This window comes from Tubulanus polymorphus, chromosome 2, assembly GCF_964204645.1.
Source record: "Tubulanus polymorphus chromosome 2, tnTubPoly1.2, whole genome shotgun sequence".
NCBI lineage: Eukaryota > Metazoa > Nemertea > Palaeonemertea > Tubulaniformes > Tubulanidae > Tubulanus > Tubulanus polymorphus.
The window spans coordinates 11,461,390-11,476,814 of record NC_134026.1 but is presented as its reverse complement, the minus strand read 5'-3'; the positions used below and the strand labels follow the sequence as shown (position 1 = coordinate 11,476,814).

Below are 15,425 nucleotides of genomic sequence, written 5' to 3'. Positions count from 1 at the left end.
GATACCATAAGCTTAAAAACAAAACAAATTAAACTACGTGAACATCATTATTGCTGTGGAACTTTCGACCGGATCGACGACACTCTGTTCTGCAGAACGTTCGACCAAATCGATGATATATGACTGCAGCTCCCTATTTCGACCGATACCAATCTTCTTAATATGAAAGACGATTTCATTCATAATATGTTTTTATTAAATGTATATAAACAAGAATATAGACTTTAATTTTGCGTTTTTCTTCAAAGGAAACATCTTTTGTTTCAACAGTACATGCATAGGTAAGTATTTACAGCCATTTGTTCAATCAATCCCGCGCATTGGAAGTGATTCCATCTGTCATTATGTTCGCATTAAATCCATTTTACTTTCTTTCGTTTTTCGGAGCAGTACGGAAGTTCGCAAACTCTTTCGTTATTCGGTTTCGCGGACGCTAGCAGCTTGTTGTATATATAGTTTCTATATCTATTCAGATGAAACTGCCTCATTACAATCGGTGAGGTTCCATTTAGAATAGCTTCAGCGTTCTGAAAAATGCATCATTCAATTAAAGTATCAATTCAGAGAAAGAATGTTTTCATTTGTTTATCAAAGCCTACATACCATGAGAATAAAAATTCCGCAGCTATTTTCAACTTCCTGTACCGATTGTGGTACACATCTCTCCAAAGTCCAGCCATCCTGAAGTTCGATATCGCTACCAATCGATTTTGAACGCTGCATCATAAATGCGCTGAAATTGAAAAGAGAAATAATATATTTCTGAAATTTCTATTCTCCATGGCGTAATGAAAATTTAATGGACGGTCTCGTATTACTTACTTCCACATTAACTCAACATCAGGAATGAATTTGCTGTACGCGGGTAAAGAATTGAAAATCATGAGTGTTTTCGTGTTTACATCTTCAACTACGAGAATCCAGTGGTTTTCTTTGACACAAATTGGCAGCAAAATGTAATCCATTTGATGAAATCGGGCCTGAAATGGATTAAGTATGCTTGTGAATGCCGGTAAATGTACATGTCTGTATAAAACGAGATGTTCAATGCGTTTTCGAATAAGTACCTTTCGGTATAACCATGTCGTAAAATTGCCGTTCAGCCAATGGTGGTATATGAAGGAAGGGATAACGAATGTTGACGGTTTCGTTTGTGTCGACAATATTCCTAAGTAACAGTGAATAACCTGCAAAGATTTCAGCGTCGTAAGTATCATTATAATCAAAAATTCATGAATTTTGTAATCATGGAATGACGAAAAAAGTTATTATCCATTATTGTATACTCACTGAATCATTACACCATCCATCTAGCGATTCAATATCTTCTTTTCTAAGGGTACGGTTCATGACGTTTAATGTTTCGGAATCTGAAATTTGTTTCTTCGTTCTTGCTTTCCAAAATCGTTCATCTAAGTGATTTGGCATTTCTTTAATTGTCTGTATCATATCTTTTGGGAAGATACCGTTTTTGAACGCTTCAAATAGGATCGAGCTCAGTAACATCATTTTCTCACACTTTTTACTCGGGTTTTGCTTAATACTTTTACATTTGTTTATGATTGTTGGAGCTATGAAGTCGAGAGTTGCTTCATTTTCTGTTGATACTTTGTGAAAAAATGATAAAGCACAGTTGTCGGATTCCTGGTTGATTTGATGGACGGTTTTCGGTATTCTAAATTTCGAATCATAGATTACCAAAAGTAGCTCTTGGATAACTTTTATAGAGATTCCATTGATATATTCTATCAACTTCATATTGGTGTCGTCGTCCAATTTACGATTTGAAGGGGTTGAATAGTCATGAGGAATAAATTCGTATTTTGGATCCTCAAATTTCATTCTTTTCACTGGCTTTGGATTTTCGAAATCTGAATTCCTCAACTTCTTTCTCTTCAAGATTGATTTGGGTGTTTCCTCGATCACAGTTTTCTTTTTTTCTGGTGTGGTAGGGACTGGTTTTAACGAATGTTGAGTCTCTTCATTAATAAGAATGGATACAGGTTCCGGAATTATCTAGTCATTAAGGTCGTGCGGTTTTATTTCGGCACATGACGTTTATTTTGGTTGACGTTCATCTTTGTTCTCGACCTCTGCATATGTCATGAGTACTGAATCGGGTGCTGGATTGACAGTGACATCTAGATCACCAACGCGCAGTTTCTTTCTCCCCGATGTTTTATCTTTTCTTTTTCTCGCGTTTTTGCGCAATTGGGTGAGATTTATCACTTTTCTTGCATCTTCGATTTCTACGCCAATACTAATCTTTGCAGCTATTACATGCCAACAAGTGCCTGTTGCTGGACACTTCTCCTTTGGATTTAATGTTATGGCGTATCTAGTCCCAGCATTACCTGTTACGACGAAAGCCTTGGACTCGGCACAAAGCCGTGCGCTACCTTGCTGGCAGGCTTCTTTTGCCATTGCTTTCTGTGTTAAATCCTTTCTTTCTAAGTTCTTAGTCTCGACTTTATTTGATAAATCGATACCGAATGTTTGCTGCATTTCATTTGTCCCCGATTTTATATGTTCCACAATGCTTTCTGGATCAATGCAAGTGACAAATTCCAAATCACTAGTATCTAGTTTCGCGCTGTTGAATTCCGTCCGTAGAGTAAATTGGCCAAGACCACACCTTCCACGAGCAATCTCATTCATCAAATACCTCTGTAACATATTAAGCGCAGGTAGAGCACTATCTACCTGTACTTCCTTCTAATCCATCAATCTTTTCATCAAAGCATTTACTGATTCAGATGCATTGTTTGTAACGCCAGTGTAGCTACTATATAAACTGGACTGTTCAACTACGAATCGAGCAGCTTTTGTTTCGATGTCATTTTTTAAATTGCGGTCAAAGTACTCCTGAAAACTTGTTGACCACTTTTTACTTGCTATTTCGGCTGTATCGCTCGTTCAGACTTTCTGACATAAGCAAATCATGTATATCCTTAACGTAGACTTTAATTTCATCTGTTGCCGCACCATGCCTACGTAACCACTCTTTCGTATCCGATATTATGTGATTCGAACAGTACAAAATTTTCATGGATGGAAATGTTTTTTTGACGGCCTTAGTAAATCCAATTTCTCTGTCTAGAAAGATGGGGACGTTGTGCTTTCGTAGTTTAGGATTTCTTTTTGCAACGGTGTCCATAAACATTTCGTGAATGTTGCTGTACTTCCTTTCGTGGATAAGATACATCAGTGGCATACATGGCGATCCTTCAAATAAAACGTGTCTGAACACCAGGGTAGAAACGTAGAAGTCCCATAATTTGAAAGTTGTTTCGTAAGATAATAGCTGTACAGCTTTTTCCGACTTAAGTTCAAGTACTTGCTGAAACTCATCAATCATGTATTTTATGCCAGCTATGATGATCAAGTCGGGGTATGTCTGTATGATCGAAACATAATCCTCATCGGCACGCTGTAGTACGATTTCATGTACATTATATAGTGCATCACGGCTTAGTCTGAGCTGCTGTTTAACACTGTCTCTCGCATTTTTGATTTGTCCAATATTTCTAGGTTTCAAGACTGGTTCAAGGTTTGATGGTATTTCTTTGGAAACAAGATCTCTGTATATATTTGACGGCTCCTCCTTGGGCCTTGTCTTGATCTCCTTTAAAACAGAATTTGCTGTGCGGTGATGTATTTTTGCATTGGTGTTTGACGATCTATGAGGAAAGAGAATCGATAGCCCTTTTCTCATTGCCAATGTAGTGGATAATCGTCAGTTCTTCAAATTCGTACGCATGTTTGATGTATTCTCTTGACAGGCCATCGGCTGTATCCAAAACGAAAATCGATTTCGGTACACTTTTCTCACGAACATAACGAGGGAATCGCTTCACACCATTATTTTTCCATCGATAGCCATCACACCTCCAGTTTTCTGTAATAAGAAAGTTCATAAAAAATGATTATATGAAACTGCGATAACGACACCGATAGCGATTTTCTTAGAAATTCCACAGGTACGCCCAAATTAAAGTGGGGTGATTTTATTATAATCCATAATTGATCATAAACGATATAACTTTATAGGTCGAGGAATACACAAAATGCTTGTAAAATAGTGACGGACGAGAAAAGTACAAAATAGTTTCAGCTATATTGAAATATTGAAAGTTCTTGCGTAAATGGGTACATATTTCGAGCATCGTTTCAACTGTAAACTAATAGTCATTATCAGGCGCACTCGAACTAAAACTAAACTCGAACTATGTCAAAAGTTTATTTGTAATTACATTGATAAGATCTTGTGAACTTACGTTTCTCTGATGCGTTTTTCCATTTAAAAACGTAAACATCACCGCCTTTCGGCTTTGCCGATGGTGTGAAAATTACATGGTCAGACTTCTCTTCAACTGTTCCTGTAGAGTAAGAAGAAAAAATTATCAGATTATTACAGAAGATATGGAGTAAATATGAGTAATAGGTAAAGTATGTTTTCAGATCAAAGGTCGAAAGGTCGAGGCCGAGAAAATAAAAATTAAAAAGATTATATCAGTTTTAATTTTTTCTTTATTACTTTTTTATATTTAATTTTGAACTTATACCCGTTAAAACACTTGAACTTAAACCTAAAACTCCAATTGATATAGCTAAAGGTGTTAATGGGTTGAATATTGCTAAAAATGTTATTACAGAACTAATTGTAATTTTTAGAACTAATTTTACTTTTTTAATATTTTTTTTTTTACTTTTAAATCATTTTCAAATTCTAATATTTGTTTCTCGAAATATGATTTTAATTTAGACTATATCATGCGGAGCGGAATAATATCAATACCATCCATTTTATCTTCCATTTATTTTACAAAAAGTAATATATAATTAATTTCTAAATTTATATGCTAAAAATAATACAACAAGTATCCCACCTAAAATCAAAATTATTTCATATTTCTTCTGTTCAATACTTGGTGTATAATAATCTGATAATTTAGGTTCATATAGATGTAATTTCTTAGAATTTCTCCGTTGAATATTGCTAAAAATGTTATTACAGAACTAATTGTAACAGATCCACTAATAATAAAATAATATATAATTTTACTTTTTTAATATTTTTTCTTTTTTACTTTTAAATCATTGGCTCGAGGCAATGTATACCGATCCTTGACTGGCTAATGATTAAGGATGCGGTAGTACACAGAATCGCAGACCTCCATCTTTTTTTCGGGACAAGCACCACAGGCGATGAATATGGCGAATAAGCCGGTCGTGTAATACCAGCTGAGGTCCTTGACCTTGTTAACCATGATGTAGGCACGACAATATCGTTCCTTGACCGGAATGCCCTCCCACAATGGGATCTCGTGTTTCAAGACATTGGCACACCTGTTATCCAGATCACCGGTGGAGAAATTGACAGGTGTTTTCTCAACGCAGCTTCTGATGCACACCTTATCCGATGACCCTAGTTTTGCGTCCGCACTGGTGTAATAGGATTCTTCAGGACCGGGTGCACTTTGTACCTTTGTTCATGTAGTCACGGTGACGGGATGACAAACATTCCAAACACACACACTGAGTTGGTAACAACAAACCAAAGCGACCTTGTTGATGGTTGGAACTAACACCAGCATTCCAGGTTGCGATGCCTAATGAGAGCTACATGTCATCGTCTTCTAAATCTCCAGGGATGCCACGAACAATGCCTTTTATAAATATCTACGCCATAGGGTGCACTGTTGTTTCAGTTGTCGTTCGCACCTCCGTGGGAGCTGATGATAAGCACCTTTTAGTAGTTCCAATTGCATTATCCCCCTATTGTTTACAACGTCTAGAACATCAGTTTCAATGATGACACGTACAGTTTTACTCAGTTTCAGCTGTCACTAAGACAAGTGCAATTATTATTTGCTGGTTCATTATCATATCTTACTCGGCAGCTCCAAGTACGGAAGTTCACCTCCACAGGTGGTTTTAGTATCGAGTAAATCCTGAACTGGATACATTTTCACATCTTTCACCCGATTTAGAAATTCGATAATTGTAGTCACTTGCGCCCCTGTATGAACCAACGCCATGCATTTATCTCCGTTGACTACAATTTCCGTCTCGTTTGTGACCCACTAATTGTGTTCAGCCTGACTTTTCAGCACGAGTGTAATCGCATAATGGTCGGTACTGCCATAAGCATAACAACCCCGCTGACGACTCCTGGATTGCAGGCGATTATCCCCACGATCACTTGGAGCTCCATATCTAGCAATTCCATGGCCTGGTCAAAAATCTTGACTGATCGGTTTAGTCCTTATTTTCAGTCTAGCTGTAATGTACTGCTGCATCTCTCGTTTCAACTCAGCTATGGTAGCCGCTGGTGTCTCTATGGTTTTCTTCATATCGTTGTACTTGGGTATTCCACACTCGAGCCACTTTCTCCAGCACGCCCCCACTCGCTCTCCAAATTCAATAGGCAACCACGTGCCACACCCTTCAATGATCGTCTGATTAAATTGAGCAATTGGACATCCAGATAGGAACCATCTTGTTTCAGACCATTTACCTCAATCGCCGGTTGATCCTTGTGTGATTACGTATCGTTGTCCCCCACTGGGCGCCATTTGTCATAGCTGACTCCTCTTTTAACTGTCAGTAATCGGGGTTCAGTGTCTTGATGACAACGACTGACGATAGGAAGAACTCATCGACTGAGATCACATTGATAACTGCAATAAATAGAGTAGAAATATATTAACATTATACATTAATTATTCAACAGATCATCGTCCGATTAGGCAGAAAAAAAATCAGAGAATAACACTGATTTGAATTACATAATAGATTATTTGAACAAACATTCATGATAGATTATTGATTTTCTTATCCTTTGAATTTTTGCTTTAATATTTTCTCTTGAGTTTAACATAGATGTAGTTGACATATCAAGCAACAAACATTAAAATACAAAGTACACAGACTAATCTCAATTTACCGCCAAAATTACCTTACTACCGGAAAGGAATTGAATCAAACCTCCAACCATTTTGACTGAGGACAACTCAAAAATCCATCATTATAAGTAACAACGATATGGTAATTATACCACAGATCCAGCCCAAGAAATGTGTCTTTTTTAGACTAAGGATTATATATCATTAACTTGCCACTCACCTGCAATAAATAAAGTAGAAAATATATTGAGATGATTTATTATTTATTGAAAGATCATCGTCCGGTTAGGCCGAATGACAACCAGAGAATGACAATGATTTAAATCACATGTGTCAAACTCATAATTTGTTACTCACAGAGATGTCGCCACAAGCTGGACGATAGTTGACAGTTGAACCAACGAAACTATGATTAAAACCCACAAACAACTACTCTAGTGCCTACAAGCCCTACAGTCAGCCTATAAGCGTAATCATAGCACTGAAACTGCAATACTCAGGGTTCAGAATGATCTCAAGTGTATGGTGGACAGTCATGGCTGTGCTCTACTTGTGCTCCTCGACTTAAGTGCTGCTTTCGACACTGTGGATCATGACATTCTCCTCACTCGCATGGAGAGTCTTCTTGGAATATCTGGTAGTGCACTTAGTTGGTTTCGATCCTATTTGAGTGAGCGCACACAAGCTGTGGTTATTGATGGTTGTCGATCAAACCCAAAAGTTCTGGACTGTGGTGTACCCCAGGGCTCTGTCCTTGGACCCCTTCTGTTCCTTGTCTATGTATTGCCACTTATGCATCTGTTTACTAGTGATATTGTAAAGCGACATGGCTTTGCAGATGACAAACAAACGTATGTTGCCTTGTCTTGCAAATTTGATGCAGATCTATCCCAGCAGCTTAAAGAACTCCAGGACACCTTGAACAGGGTTCATTCATGGCTCTTTGAAAATAAACTCATGAGTAATCCGGATAAGTTCGAGGCCCTTCTCGTTGGAACTAAGCAGAGTTTGTTAATTCACATACCACCTCTAAATGTCGGTGGCACCTTCATCCCAGTGCAGAAAGTACCGGTGAGAAACTTAGGTGTGATGTTTGATTCGTCCCTCTCCATGGACAGCCAAGTCAAAAGTGTGGCTCGTTCCGCTTCGTTTCATCTTAGGATTATTGGTTCTACTCGTCGCTTCCTCACACAGAACTCAGCGAAAATGTTAACGGAGTCTTTAGTTCTGTCGCGATTAGACTATTGCAATAGCTGCTTGTACGATATCAGCGATTATCTTCTTCATAGACTCCAACTTGTGCAAAATAGAGCTGCTAGGATTATTACACTCACTAAGTCACGTGATCACATCTCTCCGATTCTCCGTTCACTTCATTGGCTACCAGTACGCAAACGGATCTTATTTAATGTTGCTTTGCTGGTTTTCAAGTGCCTCCATAACTTGGCACCCTCTTACCTCTCCAGCCTGTTAACAGTTTACAGACCTGTCCGAACACTTCGTTCCGGGTCGCAGAACCTTCTGTTAGTCAGATCATGTCGTCTTAAGTCATTCAGCGGATGTGCATTTGAGACATTTGCACCTACAGTGTGGAACTCCCTTCCACAACCTCTCCGTGATATTGACTCTCTGCCAGCATTCAAAGCACAGCTCAAGACATTTCTGTTCAAGTCATCATCTTCGGCTGGAGAGCGCCTTTGATAATAGTCCTGCTATTTACAAGGTGCTATAAAAATTTACAATCCTATCCTATCCTACCAGCAGAAGATACGAGCAGCCCGCTTAAAAGCAAAAAGCTAGGCAGGTCGAAATCAGTAGAGTTGAAGAATCAGGTATTGTCAAAATACCAACTCACTACCATGAAAAAGTAAGTAAGCGAGCATGGCTCATGAGGAAAACAGTCGTGCCTAGAACTTGAAGAAAACTGGATCCGAGCTAAATTCGTGCCTCTCTTGCTCCTAGGCAAAATCACAGTTAATTCTGTAGGCTTTCTGTAATTAGATTTTTATGATGTGTTTTGAATAAATGATAAAGATCCGAATTTATGTTTTATTTTCTCAATTGTAACAAGCTATGGGCTCTAACGTTTTGCTATCACATGGCATGTAATGAAACGTCATTCAGTTTACTATTGCCGTAGTTAACTATTGCCATGCATATCGCCACTGTATTCGCTGCACATCCAACACCACTGCTGAAGTAATTGTTACAGCAATCTCCCTGTCTGTCAAAAAAAATGATTGTGTACTGTGTAAAGCAGAGAGTGTATTCGGAAACAAAGAACCATTCACGAAAGGCGAATATTGCAGGCTGGCTATAGTGCCGCCTGGGGCTCTAATTATAATTTTTCATACCTTTCACAGATGGTGTATGGGTCTGCTGGCACAGATATTGACTTCCGTCAGATTTTACTCCAGGAGTTACAGCTGCTTGTTTACAAAACTGTTTTTTATGTAACAGATGATAGTAAATAAATAAATTACCCGTGGGCAAAGTGTGGTTTACCTTGAAAGCTAGAGGTTGTTTGGAGTAGGGCATTGCTTGAAAAATCTTTTTAATTCGTGACTTCAAAGTTCTAGAAGTTTATATTGTATTTTATCTTTCTTATTTTATCTTAACAGTCGATTTTCCAGAGTCAAATAGGACCATCTGGTCCAGTTGTCCATGGTTTCAAGTAGATGTAATTGACTGTTTGTCAACCTACCTCTTATGTGTTAACCGTTGAACCGTTGAACAGGATTCTTAGACTGTGCAGAAAACCCGTTATCGCTGCTTTGCAGCTATATTTTTAGTTAATGTTCATGATGAGGTCTATGTGTTCATTCTCTTTATATTCTTGGCTTCATTAAGTTGGTTTATTACTTTCTTATTTAATGTGAACCAATGGCTTCAGTATGCTGTGAACTAGCAGCAGTTCCTTGAAGGCTACATTAAGCTGGTATCGCTTTTTGGTTTACCTTTGTCAGTAATATGAGGTTGGCATTGAGCCAATTCATGTAAAATCTCGGTACGTTTTTTTATGTGAGCATTTTTTTCATTGGTTCTCGGGTCAAACGACGAATAATCGATGCGATTGAAGACATGACGAATCTCCGTCGATGACATGGTCAACTTTGTTTAAATTCGACGATAAACTGTAATCTTTGGCGAGAAAATTCTTAGCTCTTGCGTATAAAATTGCAATGACCTTGATTGGGGGTGCCGTCTCTACGAGCGAATGTGATTGGCTGTTTTTGGGATATACAGGGAATTCCGGCGCTACTAAAATAATTATAGGAAAGCCATTAATGGCGAATGTTTCATTGGACTAGGGCCCGTATATGTGCGAATTTTAAATGCTCATATCCTAATAGTCATCTTCAGGAATAATGGAATAATTGTTGTGACCTGAAAATACTAAGCAGCAAACTAAAGGTATAGGTCGAGGTCTGAATATTTTAGTGGTAAATTCCAGGATTTAAAAGGATCTAATAATACGCCCCGGTGTCTTAGCTTCGGCAGCCATACATTGGAAGAGGTTTCGCTTCCAAGACTCAATATTCAGCCACCCTCTGATATGTGACATCATATGAATTTTATTTGAATAATTTTTCATATTGTGAAAAATATTTTTTTGAAAATATAAAATCACAAACAAGGAAGTACATTTTTAACTTGTGAATGGTCGAACCCCCGTTATTCACAGTAACATGTGATTTGGATATTCTCGGAGCCTTCCTTCTTTATTTATTTATGAAATGACGTCACAAATTTACAGATTCGCGCCAGTGTGCGCGCCATGATTGATGATTGCTATTTCCACCGGTGTTATCTTTAAGTAACTTCAAGTTTAAAATAGGAAGCACAGTACATCCATAGAAACTACGCGCAGAAAGAGACTGTTATATTATTATCAGTTTAACATTTCATTTCAAAGTTGTTAGTAGTCAAATCTAATAGAAGATGATTTTTATGTGACGAAACTCAGTGGAAAATATGTTAAAATAATAATCAGCAGGAATCCAATAGGGTTTCTGCCGAGGCAGCAGAAACCCTAATAATCACGCGAATCTCAATAGGGTTTTCTGTGATGTAACAGAAAACCCTAATAATACTAATCACGCAAATCTCAATAGGGTTTTCTATGAAGAAACAGAAAACCCTAATGATAATCACGCGAATCTCAGTAGGGTTTTCTGCGATGTAACAGAAAACCCTTATTAAATGAAAACAAACAAATAACGGCTTACTGTAGCCTTCAAAGAACTGCTGCCAGTTCAAAGCTTACTGAAGCCAGTGGTTCACAGTAAATAAGAATGTTGCATCCCCGGGTTGAGATCTTCAGTACTGCATAAAATGATCATACTCATCGGTACTTAATTCACAGGCAATTAAACTACTTTACATATTTGTTTGCTATCTAAATTTCTGTTACCTGGGGCCTCCATTGGAACAATTTTCAAATGACCCAGTCTCCGGTTTACAGGCAGAGTCCTCGAGATCATTTATTGTCTCCACCGTCACAGGTGACCACATTATACCACATTATAGTCCACTTTAAAGAGCAAATGCCATCAAAATAGAATATTGTGTAAAAGTCATTTTCAAATCTGATGTATTCACAAATATCAAATATGCTACTGGTTTGAATTTTAGTTCAGCCATTACTGAGAAATACGACTTATAAATCGTCAATTTCTACACGTTCAGGTGGATGTTTCTGACGTCATCTCTGACAAACGCTCGCGGCTTCCAGTCATTTCCCTAGACATTTCATGCGATATTTTGGGAGTGATTTCAATTAATAAACTCTTGCCATTGTATACAGTTGCTACCGTTGTTTAAAACATGATGATATTATATAAGTGGGTAGCATTGTAGGTCTGTTAATGCGGAGAACAAATGATGTTTATTTTATCGATTATATAGAGGCTATGCATACTAGTGCGCACATGTGCTTTTGCAGATTGTCATAGATAACCTTATAAATGGCGCCACCACGGGTTGTATGTGAACTATACGCACGCAGTGAATGATGAATAAATGACTAATTGATGACTAATTCGAGCTACTTTTTCGATGAGTCAGATCTCAGGTCATTATATATATTTTTTATACTTTTTCGATGAGTCAGATCTCAGGTCATTATATATATATATATTTATTTATTTATTTATTTATTTATTTATTTATTTATTTATTCAGTATTATAATATTATTATTTATATGTATTTGCTCCTACTCTGCTAGTTAGCAATGAATTCCATGTTTTAAGAAAAAATTTAAAAAGATGTTTTTCTGCCCCATCAATTAAATCAATTCCATGAAATCTGTAATCCAATTTAAAAATAATAAAACAGCCAATTTGGATGAAAATGAGCATATTAGGTGACAAAAAATGTGATCATAAACAAAACCTGCTTTTACTCATGGAATTCATTTCAAAAATGAAATGCTATGCCAGGAATGTGACATGACAATGCTTTTAATCCTTTTTATTGGGCAATAAGAGTATTACAATTGAAATGGTCCACCTGGTTGCAGTTCATATAAAATCTTTTATTACTTACAATTAAATATTGCCAATTTGCTATATGTATTTGAGGCCTTGAAATCCATTATAGGGATACTGGAACAAAATCAAACGTAGTTGCAAATGGGTTATTAACTCAGTTCATCTGGCATGCGTCAATAATGTTCTTCTAATTCAGAGAGCTATGAAGATTTCAAGTATGAATTTCACTCAATGTTTCCAGCAGTATATGACACCAAACACATTTCATTCACCCTGAGAAAGGTAACGGTATTTATTTTCAGTTCGATTTTATCCTCACATACTTAATGCATTGTATGCTCTGGAAATAAAATAGACAAAGGCCTAATGTAAAGATTGTGCAAGCAAAGAGTCTTACACATTAAACAATAAGTAGCAATAGCAACACCTAGCAGCAGCTTTGCTGCCAAATGGTCCCATGTAAAGGCATTGTACTAAAATGATATGCTCTTGTTGAGATTGCACAAAACTGCCAGTTGACTACTGAAAGAAATTCATTTTCTAATGTGTATCATTATCTCCAAGAAAAATTTTCTTTTCTTTTGACAAAATGTTTTCCCGTAGTTAATAACCTCAATTGAATAAGTCATGTTTGTGCAATTTTCATAACCAGAAATAACAGTCTCTTTAGGCCAGCCCTAGGCTTAGCCTATTGCTATACAAATGGGGCAAATTTAAGTTACTTAAGTTAAGCGACTGAGTATGTATTCGTACTAATCAAGCATTAGAGCATTATCCAGTTGAAATTTACAGGAAGTTTTTGCGAAAAGCTGAAGGCAAAAATATCAGTTTTAGAAAGCCAATCAGAGAGCGGTCTCCTCTATGATTGGATTAACTGCAGAAATCAACAGGTGTTCTTGAACGCCTTTACTAAATAAAGTTAAAACCATTTGATGATGACACGAAACATCAAACGGTAAACTTCCACCCAACCATGATACGATATCACCGATAAATATAGATTATTTTACTCAATTTAACCAGAGTTGTTTATTGGTGAAAAATATCATAGTTAAGTACGCCGAGAATAACCATGCTGTATCATCAATCAGTTGACTGACAGTTTATTGTAAAATTCCATCGGGCTGCCTCAGTGACGCAAACGCTGGCATTGCATTCTGTGCGACGTTTTGATGCGTACGTTTGTCCGGTTGACCTACCTATCGACTGTCATCAGAGTATTTTGCATTCAGAAATTTTGTTCTGTTTTTGTTTTCATTATTCAGCAATAGGGCCTTGCAGTTGTAGGCCTACGTGGTTGATATGAATCTTGTAGACGAATGCGCTAAAAATGTTATATTGAATGGGTTTTGTATCCAAATCTTGATTGATATAGATATTTTGGCTGGGACATGATGTAAGGCATCAGAATAATCTTGTTGACTAACAGTTTATTGTAAAATTCCATCGGCCTGCCTCAGCGACACAAACGCTGGCATTGCATTCTGTGCGACGTTTTGATGCGTACGTTTGTCCGGTTGACCTACCTATCGACTGTGCATCAGAGTATTTTGCATTCAGAAATATCGTTCTGTTTTTGTTTTCATTATTCATCAATAGGGCCTTGCAGTTGTAGGCCTACGTGGTTGATATGAATCTTGTAGACGAAGGTGCTGAAATTGCTCTATTAAATGGGTTTTGTATCCAAATCTTGATTGATATAGATATTTTGGCTGGGACATGATTCAAGGCATCAGAATAACCTTGTTTCGTCTTTAACAGAATCGCATTAATGAGGTTTAATAATAAAAATATCGTGACTTAATCGTTCGGCAGAAAAATGAAATTCATTTTCAGCGTAATGAAAATTGTACATTAAGACCTTAAGTCTGTGGTCCTCCCAATCAATATTGTCATAGAACAATTGCTGGGGGATGTAAAATATTAAACACTTAATACATTAACCATAGAGGGGATAACACTAAAAACCTCATTTTCTAATGAGTAAAGACAGTTTATTAACACGTTTTCGGGATCATATCCCCTCATCAGGTGAAATACAAGTGAATCAAATGCTTAAACTACAGGTTTATATACAACATATGTTACAAAATTACAAGTGCTAAATTCTAAGCTAATTACAAACCAAGTATTTAATTACAAGCTAATTATTTGAATACATTTAGGATTAAAGGATTAGACGTTTTGAAATAATCGTTGATTTAAGGAGGGTCGTTGCGCTTTAATAAACAGGGCTTCCCTAATTTTACAGTCGAGATCAGATGAACCTTTGTCTAGAATTTTGAATTTGTTGTCACTGAATTCCTGATCACAAGTGTGACAAGTTGCGAGATGTTGTCCAATCGCAGAAGTCATTGATCTGTGTTCTTTAATCCTGATGGCCAAATGTCGTTTAGTTTTCCCAATATAGGAAGTGTTTATGTCACATAAACAATTAAATTTATATATGACTTTAGCCTTCAGCGATTTAGGGGTAGCACATTTCAAAGAGAAAAAATTCTTAATTTTGGTCGTCGTGAATGCGCATTTCAAGTTGATTTCGAATTTCCTTTTAAATAGATATTTTAATTTTCGGGCAAATAGGATTGACGGGTTACCAATATACGGTAATGAAATGAATAGATCAATTCCATCTTCATCTACAGGTTTCGGTTTAGGTTCGGAGTTCTGTTTTGATTTCAAAATCTATTGATACATTGATCGATGACATGAATAGGAAACGCATTAGATTTTAAACAGATTTTTCAAGAAATTGATTTCTTCTGAAAAGATGGTCCAGTCACTGCAAATATTGTAGGCACGAAAAAGCATGGTATTGATGAGTCCTATTTTCTATTTGTACGGGCACATGGCGTTGAAGTTCAAAAGTAGGCCTGTGTTGGAAGCTTTACTGTACACTCGAGATATAAAGTCACCACCGGTTTCTAACGGAATTTGTATTTCGGTATCGAGAAAAGGTAATAGATTAGGACCCAGTTCAAAAGTGAATTTCAGGTTAGAATGGAGGCGATTCAATTCTTCAA

General features: G+C 37.0%; 1 protein-coding gene across 1 annotated transcript in view; it reads left to right on the top strand.

The window, feature by feature from the left end:
• The window catches only part of LOC141899886 (poly(A)-specific ribonuclease PNLDC1-like), a 146,434-nt gene that overhangs the window by 104,054 nt on the left and 26,955 nt on the right, over positions 1-15,425 (top strand). Inside the window, exon 12 of the mRNA XM_074786491.1 lies at positions 12,599-12,684. Within this exon, the coding sequence (XP_074642592.1) occupies positions 12,599-12,684 (86 nt within the window). The remainder of the gene's footprint in view (positions 1-12,598; positions 12,685-15,425) is intronic.